At 45.1% G+C, this 9,589-nt stretch overlaps 1 protein-coding gene across 2 annotated transcripts in view; it reads right to left on the reverse strand.

Moving 5' to 3' along the window:
- Positions 1 to 8,861, reverse strand: part of SUMO2 (small ubiquitin like modifier 2) — an 11,352-nt gene extending 2,491 nt beyond the window's left edge. Inside the window, exons 1-3 of one of the 2 annotated variants that reach the window (XM_008155074.3) lie at positions 8,679 to 8,850; positions 6,936 to 7,067; positions 1,407 to 1,478 (exon numbers count right to left, since the gene is read on the reverse strand). In XM_008155074.3, the coding sequence (XP_008153296.1) occupies positions 1,407 to 1,478; positions 6,936 to 7,067; positions 8,679 to 8,699 (225 nt within the window). In that variant the 5' untranslated portion in view covers positions 8,700 to 8,850. Of the gene's footprint in view, positions 1 to 1,406; positions 1,479 to 6,935; positions 7,068 to 8,678 lie in introns of both variants that reach the window. The other variant, XM_008155076.3, reaches the window with a different exon arrangement.
- Between the last annotated feature and the right edge of the window lie 728 nt (positions 8,862 to 9,589).

Consider the following 9,589-nt stretch of genomic DNA (forward strand, 5'->3'; position numbering starts at 1 on the left):
CACAATCTTGATGTGCTGCTTCATTCTTACCATATTTTTTTTAAATATATTTTATTGATTTTTTACAGAGAGGAAGGGAGAGGAACAGAGTTAGAAACATCAATCAGTTGCCTCCTGCACACCCCTTACTGGGGATGTGCCTGCAACCAAGGTACATGCCCTTGACCAGAATTGAACCTGGGACCCTTCAGTCAGCAGGCACAATCCACTGAGCCAAACCTGTTAGGGCCACACATACCATATTTATCACTTTCTGGTTTTTATGGCCTGATAAAAAAATTTCAAAAATACACAGACTCTAAATTTCCAAAGTGGAATTCTTAACTGGCACTTGAAAAGGTAAAAAGAAACAAAGAGCTTTACAATGTGACAGACCAACTGCCCTGATAGGTAAAGAGATAAAGGATCAGACAGCATCACCTTTTTTTTGTTGTTAATCCCCACCAGAGGATATTTTTTTTCCATTGATTTTTAGAGAATGGAAGGAGGTGGGGGAGAGGGAGCATCTGAGGGGGGGGGGGGGGGGGGTAAGAGGAGGAAGAGAGGGAGGGAGAGGGAGGGGGAGAGAGAGAGAGAAGAAAGGGGGGAGGGGGGGAGGGAGAGAGGGAGAGGGAGAGAGAGGGAGAGAGAGAGAGAGAGAGAGAGAGAGAGAGAGAGAGAGAGAGAGGGAGAGAGAGAGAGGGAAGGAGGGAGAGAGGGAGAGATACAAATACATACATCTGTTACATCTATTGGTTGCCTCCCACACACAGGGCCAGGACCCAGATGGAACCTGCATCCAAGGTACATGCCCTTCACCGGGCCAACACTCTAATCACTGAGCCACGTGGGCCAGGGCAGCATCATATTTTGTAGTGAGGGTCTGGCAAGCCACCTATTGTCAACAGCCCCCACTCTCAAACTAAGCTATCAAGAAACTTGCAGTTGTCCCGCAGGTAAGGCTCAGTGGTTGAGGGTCAACCTATGAACCAGGAGGTCACAGTTTGATTCCCAGTCAGGGCACATGTCCGGGTTGCCGGCTGGATCCCCAGAGTGGGGTGAGCAGGAGGCAGTGATTCAATGATTCTCTCTCATCATTGATGTTTCCATCTTTCTCCCCATCTCTCTTACTCTCTGAAATCAATAAACATTCTGAAGAAAGGGACAATAAGAAAAAAATGGGTTAAAGTAAAACTAAATGACCTATTAGTTTTACTGAGTGATAACCAGTTATTTTAAAACCAGTGGCATTTCCTCAATCTATTCCTGTTTTTTTCCTTTCTATTCCCCCTTGATCATCTTTTACATAGCTTTGAATTGTGATAAAGAACTATATTTCAACATCTAAAAGTTAACAAATAAACAAAGCTGTTAAGCAAATTACAAAAAAACATTGATTTTTCTAGTTAACACAAAGAGATTTTTACCTGTGCAGGTGTGTCTGTTTCATTGATTGGCTGCCCGTCAAATCGGAATCTGATCTGCCTCATTGACAAACCCTGTACAAGAGAGTTTAAAAGCATCTTACTGCAAACAATAATAAAACTATATGCATATTTAGCCACAAATGTATTAAATGAGACATAAATACATTTGCTACCAACGTTTCTATGAGTAAAAAGATTTGGGGTGACTTTTACTTTCTTTAAACTATGTTTGATTTTCTTTGGAAAAATAAAAATTCTTCTTTAAAAAAAGCTGTACTGCTTTTGAGACCATAGCTAATCCAACCTTGAATAGATCATACCTTGAATCAAACTGTACATTTAAATAAGATACTAAAAGGAAACCTGAAGTAACCGATGCCCACAGCAATATTCCTCAGTGCATGTTAAAGAGATCAAGCATTACCTTCCTGAAACAGGAGTGGGAAAAGGGGTAAAGGAGCAAAGCATCAAAGCTGTTGATAACTGCAGCCAAATGAAGACAAGATAGAAAAATAAAGTATCTTTGGAGGTATGGTATAAATATATTAACTTGAAAGATAGCTTTCTAGAAAGTATCTTACAAGAAGCCACTCCAATATCATGCTCAAATTATAAATTGTAATTGTTACACAAAAGCCATACTTCAATGAATATATTTTAAATCCTCACCTGAGGGTATTTTTATATTGACTTTGGGGTTTTTTTTTTTGAGAGAGGAAGGGAGAAAAGGGGGGGGGGAGGAGGGAGGGAGGGAAACATCTTAAAAGGCTGCCTCCCACAGGCCCCTAGACTGGGAATGGGACCTGCTATAGGATGACACTCCAATTTACTGAGTTATAGTAGCCAGGGATCTATTTAAAATTAAACCAAGTTCTTAGAACTAAAAATATTCAAAGTGCTGATCAAATACTTATATAACACCTGTATTCTCTTAACAAGGATTTGCTGAATCTGTCTTTGAACTATCAGTAACATGAAGACCATATTACTTTCCTTTAAAACTCTATAGACACATACCACTTATAGACTAGCCCTTGCCCTTGTCTTGAAGAATACAAGCAATCCTCCATCAGGTAGGTGAAATTCCTCATGACTTTTAATTTTAATTAGTGATTACAAAAGGAACCAAGAATTCAATGCCAAGCATTAATTACCAAGTTTTACATATTTAAAAACACTCCACTGAAGATTGTGCTTCAACAAAATATTAAGCACCTTCTATATGCTGGGTTCTTCCTCCACTACATCCAGTGGTAAGGTCATGTAAGGACAATGGTGCAGCCATTCAAAATAAAAGGGGGGAAAAGGCAGGGCCAGAACATAAGCAAACTATATTTTTTTTATTTTGTTTTCATCTTCACCCAAGGATGTTTTTTATTGATTTTAGTCAGAAACATCAATGTGAGAAACATCCGTATGTGCCCCGAGCAGGGATTGAACCCAAAACCTTTTGGTGTAAGACAAGATACTTCAACCAACTGAACCACCCAGCCAGGACTGTATTCCTTTATTGCCACCTGTTTATATGCTTTTTTTTTTCTTAAATATATTTTCATTGATTTCAGAGGGGAAAGGAGAGGGAGAGATAGAAACATCAATGATGAGAATCATTGATCAGCTGCCTCCTGCAGGCCCCCCACTCGGGATCAAGCCTGCAACCTGTGTATGTGTCCTTGACCAGAATGGAAACCAGAACCCTTCAGTCCAAAGGCCAACGCTCTATCCACTGAGCCAAACTGGCTAGGGCTATATGCTTTTCTTTATCAATAAAATATTTTTCTATGGAGCAAAAGTCCAAAATTCAGAAAACTTGTCTTTAAGGTTCCATAAGCTATGTAAATTCAAACAAGGAATTTACATTAAACCAGTACTTGAGCTCCTGAATAAATCTCATCCCTGAGCTTTAGAGTTGTGCCTGAAGAGTTAGTTGTGTGAGCTTCTCTCTTTGGGTCCATTTTCTCATTTCACAAAAATGAATTGGAATAATCCAATAAATCTGTGCCCTCTGAAACCACCTGACACTCCATGAAATAATCTGTAGGGTAAATCCACACTACAGTGGGGAAGTATGCTCTCCATCAGTTAGCTGAAGACTTTGTGGCTGACATAAAGTAGGCAAACTCTAATTCTACACGTGAATGAAAAACTTACTTAGGAACCAACCTCTGGAGATACTAGATTGAATGTTCTCTATAATATGTTTGATATGCCAGGTATTGGTCTAGGCCAGGGGTCCTGAAACTTTTTAAACAGGGGGCGAGTTCACTGTCCCTCAGACTGTTGGAGGGCCGGACTATAGTTTAAAAAAAAAACAACTATGAACAAATTCCTATGCACACTGCTAAGTCGGCTGCTAAGCAGGACAGGCAGCTGTGGCAAAAACACCCAGCGGGCCGGATAAATGTCCTCGGCGGGCGGCGGGCCGCATGTGGCCCGCGGGCCGTAGTTTGAAGACCCCTGGTCTAGGCTCTAGAGAAATAGTGATCAAAAAGGCCCTATGCTCATGGAGCTTGCATTTCAGTGGAGAGACAAATATAGATATCGATCAATGAAAAATATCAAACTGAATGAGAGGATTGAGTGCTGGGAATAGAAGCTCTTTGAATTAATCAGAGACATCTCCAAGGAAATAACTTAGCAAACTGGAATAAAATGGCTGAGGGCTCAGCAATAGCCAACAGAAATATAATGTGAGCCACGTAAATTTTCTAATTGCCACTTAAAAAATATAAGCGCCGAAACCGGTTTGGCTCAGTGGAAAGAGCGTCGGCCTGCGGACTGAAAGGTTCCAGGTTCGATTCCGGTCAAGGGCATGTACCTTGGTTGCGGGCACATCCCCAGTAGGGGGTGTGCAGGAGGCAGCTGATCGATGTTTCTCTCTCATCGATGTTTCTAACTCTCTAGCCCTCTCCCTTCCTCTCTGTAAAAAATCAATAAAATATATATTTAAAAAATATATAAATAAGTAAAATTTTAATAAAATATTTTAATTCAAAATACTATCATTTCAACATGTACTCAACATTTTAAAAACTAAGCTACTTTACTTTTCATACTGAGTTTTCAAATCTGTTATTTATGTTTTTATATATATGTGTGTGTGTGTGTGTGTGTGTGTGTATATATATATATATATATATATTGCACTTTACCGCACATCTCAATTTGCACTAGCCACATTTCAAGTGGTAGTTACATGTGGTTTGTGAGGACTGTACTGGACAGCACAGGTTTAGTTAGAGAATTTGCTGATGGCTTATATGAGTTAGGTAGTATCATCAAATATGACCCCAAGGCCCAGAGGGGGTAGCTCAGTGGTTGAACATCGACCTATGACCCAGGAGGTCACAGTTCTATTCCCCGTTAAGGCACATGCCTGGGTTTCGGGCTCAATCCCAAGTGTGGGGCATGCAGGAGGCAGCTGATCAATGATTCTCTCTCATTTATGTTCCTATCTCTCCCTCTCCCTTCCTCTCTGAAATCAATAAAAATAAATAAATAATGACCCCAAGGTTTTGATTTCACAACTAGATGTTGAATATTGCTGTTTACTTAGTGGGGACACCAGAGAAGAAGATTTCTAGAAGTAAAATCAAGAGTCCTCTTTTGGATGTTCGGTTTGAGATGCCCATTATACATCCACTGAAACTCCCGAGTCAAGATATCATCAAGTGAGTTCATTACAAAGTTAATATGCACATTCAATTAATCTTGATAGGAAATCCATGATCAAGAATTTTCACCTGTCAATTCTTAGTCTTAAGAATTAGGTAGCCCATACCTACACTTAAAAAGCAGGGAGTCAGCCAGGCCGGTGTGGTTTGGTGGTTGAGTGTTGACCTATGAACCAGAGGTTTAGGTTTGATTCCTGGTCAGGGACACGCCCGGGTTTCGGGTTCGATCCTCAGTAGCGAGCATGCTAGAGGCAGTATCTCAGCAATGTTTCTATCTCTCTAGCCCTCTCCCTTCCTCGCTCTCTAAAATCAATTAAAAAATAATGAAAAAGCTCAAATTTAGCCCTGGCCGTTACTCAGTTGGTTATAGCGTTGTCCCTATACACCAAGGATGCAGGTTGGATCCCCAGTCAGAGAATATACAAAAATTGACCAATGAATGCATAAGTAAGTGGAACAACAAATCAATATTTCTCTCCCTTCCTCTCTCTAAAAATCAATGTTAAAAAGCTAAAATTTAATAGTAATTAGAGAAAACTTAAGATACACAATTTTGTTGAAAACCAGCAAATTTAAGCATGAGTTTCTGCTCTGTATAAGGTTTGACTACATAAAACTTCTACAAAATGATTAGCTTTAAAAATTCCCCTGTAACCTGAGGGGAACTTGTGTTCAAATCTGAAAGGTGCCAATGCAAAACAAATCTTCAGCACAATTAATAAGTACATAGTCACTAACTGATAGGGGGATTTCACCAAAATTCTTCAAATAAGAGTACACTGAGGACCTGGCCGGATAGATAGATGTTGGTTAGTGTCACCGATACACCAGGGTTGTGGGTTCAATTCCTGGTCAGGGAACATACAAGAGCCAAACCAATAAACGCATATGTAAGTGGGACAACAAATCTGTTTCTCTCTACCCCCATTTCCTGTCTCTCTAAAATCAAGAAATAAAAGTTTTAAAAATACTTCTGCCAAGTCACTGATGTAGGTACCAGAGTTTTTGTTATACTTGCAAAAGTCATTTTTAAAAGTTGCCTTTGTATTGTTAGACTCATCACAAAGGGAAGCTTCTTGGTCTTACAGCTTACATTTACCTTCCAGCATCTGTATATTTCTACTTCTTTATTTTTTTAAAATATATTTTTATTGATTTCAGAGAGGAAGGAAGAGGGAGAGAGATAGAACCATCCATGATGAGAGAGAAACATGGATTGGCTGCCTCCTGCAAGTCCCCCACTGGGGATGGAGCCCACAACCTGGGCATGTGCCCTTGACGGGAATCGAACCTGGGACCTTTCAGTTCGCAGGCCAACGGTCTATCCACTGAGCCAAACCAGCTAGGGCAGGTTAAATTTCTTGACATCCACTATTAGTGTAAAAAGGGAATATTAAAATTTTACACACTTTGCAATGTCCTTAAACTCACTTTTTTTTTTTTTTTAACTCACATTTAATTGTATTTCCAAACTGGTCAAAATAGTTTTGACATAAGACAAATCTGAAATAGATAAAAACAGAGCCTGACAAGAAATTTTACTCTGTTCATTCTTATATTCTTATATCACCTTGGAAACAAACCACATGTTGTGAGTATAATTTGATGCATTGGTGGCACAGGACTAGACTCTAGTCATACATTAACCAACCCATCCTCAGGGTTTTCACGAAGAATCAACATACCAAGTCCAAGTGTATGATAAAACTGATTTGTCAAATACATAAGTGCACATTCATTCTACCAAAGTCAGTCTACTTATTATGCTAGTCTAGTTTCTATTCTCATGAAAATAAGGTTTGTTTTTCATTTAAATAAGTTTTACTCCGTGAAAGTGCTCAGGTCAGTTCCTCACCTGTCGTTCACAATAGGCTTTCATTAGTTTACTAAGTGGTGTATGCCTCTTAATCTTAAACTGCACCACAGAACCATCCTGCCCCGCCACCTTCAAATTAATATGATCGTTGTTCTCAGTCTTGACTCCTTCCTGTTGAAAGAAAAATAAAAGTACAATTTGGAAAATGTGAAAAACAAACACCTTTTTAAGCAGCTGCAGCCCAAGTTGCTTCAGAAATCAACAGGTTTCTCATTCTGTATGATAAAAGAGCATACAGCTGTTTTCAGCCGCTGAAATCAATCTGAAAAAATGAGAAACCCTGAGGTGACATATAGCTGTCTGTCACAGAAACAGAAAAGAAGCCTCATGCAATACTAGCTGTCCGTGGCAACAATCACTTTTTAAAGGTGAGTCCCCCTCAATTTACCCCAGTGCTCTCTTGAATTGTCTAAAATGGCATATTCTGTCATTTCCAAAATCTACCTTTTCCCTTAAAAAATTAAAAACGAGCGTCCTTTCCCTTTTCAAAGTACAGATGCAGGGGAACAAACCGAGAGCCTGCACCTCAAAACTCGTTACAATTCTCTTGTTAAAAGTCACCAAACTCAATCTTATGACTTAAATCTCAAGTCCCATTAAACAAAACTAATGGAGGACTATCCTGCTTCTCTCTGAAGCAGCGGTAATAACTCAGAACCACCGTTAAGGTTCGCCTCTGTTTGCAGCTTCATTTTGTTTATTTTGAGTGAAGAGCTCTTTTTCTCCCCTCCCCTTTGTTGACATGAGTCAAATGAAGTTTATTCCAAGTCTTCCTCGAAGATTTCGCCCTAATCTGAAGTTCACCCAAATCAAGCGCACAAAGCATCCTGTCGCCCCTAAGTCCCTTCGGAAAGGAAGGGGAGGGCGTCGCAAACCAAACCAAACCAAACCGAAAGGGGAGACCCGGGTGCCAGGTGGAAGCGTGTGCCTAGTCCCCCCAGGAACAGCCGCCTGGGCGCCTCAACACCCGCGTTAAAAAGTTGCGCCCTAGGAAGTCTCTGCGCGAACATCTACCCCAACTTCTCGAAAGCACATGGCCCCGCAGGTGAGGGGTTATTTCACAGCCAAGGAGAAGCCCCTGCCCATCCCCCTCCTCCCCCCGGGGCCCGAGGCCATTAAAATGGGAAACACTCCCCGGGAATCCCAGCCCCTCGGGACCGCCCGCCCGCCATCCGGCTTCCAACCCATCGGCGGCCCATTGATTCCTCCCGCACCCTCACCGGGCCGCCGCGGCCTGAGGCAGGGTCCCCAGACGCCCGCGCTGCTCATCCCTGTGGGGGGAAGTCCCGGGCCAAGGGAACTCCCCGCCACCGCGGAGGCGGCAACACCCGCCTCAGCTCCGCACGGGGTCCGCCGAGGGTGGGGACTCCGCGCGCCCGAACGCCCCTCCTCACACACGCGCGCCCGCCCGCCCGCCCGCCCGGCCCGAGAAGCCCCGCTCGCAGCCGTTGGCCTGCGGGCGCCCGCGATCCGCCCGCCCAACTCGCGCCCGGCGCGCACTCTGAGGCGGCCGGGGGCGGGGGAGGGCCGCGGAGCCTCCTCCAGCGCGGGAGGGAGGAAGAGGGGAGGGAGGAAAATGGCGCGGAACGCCCGGGCCTGAGCCGCGGCCGGCCCGTGAGGGGCCCGGGAAGGCGCGGGGAGCCCGCGGTGGCGCGGGCTGGAGACCGGCCCGCGCCGTGACCCCGCCGCGAGGCGAGGCGAGGAGGCCGGCGCCGAACTCACCTTGGGCTTTTCGTCGGCCATGGCGAGCGCCGGAGTCTCCTCAGCTGCCGCTTCACAAAAGAGGTACCAGGTCCGCACCAAACGAGCACACAAGCAGCACCAGGAGCGGCAGAAGAAGGAGGCGGCAGCGGTGGAGGAGGGAGAGGGCGCGCGCACGCTGTGCGCTCCCTCCCCCCACCCTGCGTGCGCGAGCACGAGCCGCCGGGGCTTCCCATTGGCTGTCGCCTCGCGGGAGCGCGCAACGCTTACATAACCACCCCGCCCCCCCGCCCCGCGCCGCCCCGGCCCGGCCCGGCGCCTGCCAGGCCGGCGGGAAGAGGCGCGGACACGCGCACCCGGCCCGCCGCGGGGGCGCGCCTGCTCTGGGCGGGGCTGTATTGTCCTTCTGTGGTGGAGCTTAATCAAAATGGCTTCCAGCTGGTCCTCGTTTTGGACGAGGAGACTTGAGGCCTGGACGTGAGACCCACGCCGGGCAAGGCCTGGACGAGGAAGGGGGAGCCTAAGTCGTAGCCCCAGCACGAGGGCCTAGGGGGAAAACACACACCCTTGTTCATTGGCCCAAATGCAGAGCTCCTCAGGGCTAGAGGGACATCACGCTTCCTCTCAGTCAGCCTCTCATCCTTCGGATTTTAAAGCTTCAGCCTCAACCCGCTTCCCACCAAGGTCCCGCCTCGGCGCAGGGACGGCTACGGCGCTGGTAACCCTACACCTGGGCTGGCTGAGGCGAGGGGACATGTTCATCCTACAAACGCCTCACTCAGGGCCTGGCTCCCAACCTCCAAGAGGAAACAGAATCCGCCGGAGAGAACTGCCCCATATCAGGTTTCCAAAGCAATCCACCATTTCCTCCTTCCGTCCGGTTACAAGGCGGAAGTGGATTCCTCCTGCTTTTAGAACAAATCCCAACGTCG

Source organism: Eptesicus fuscus, chromosome 20, assembly GCF_027574615.1.
Source record: "Eptesicus fuscus isolate TK198812 chromosome 20, DD_ASM_mEF_20220401, whole genome shotgun sequence".
In the NCBI taxonomy this organism is placed as follows: Eukaryota; Metazoa; Chordata; class Mammalia; order Chiroptera; family Vespertilionidae; genus Eptesicus; species Eptesicus fuscus.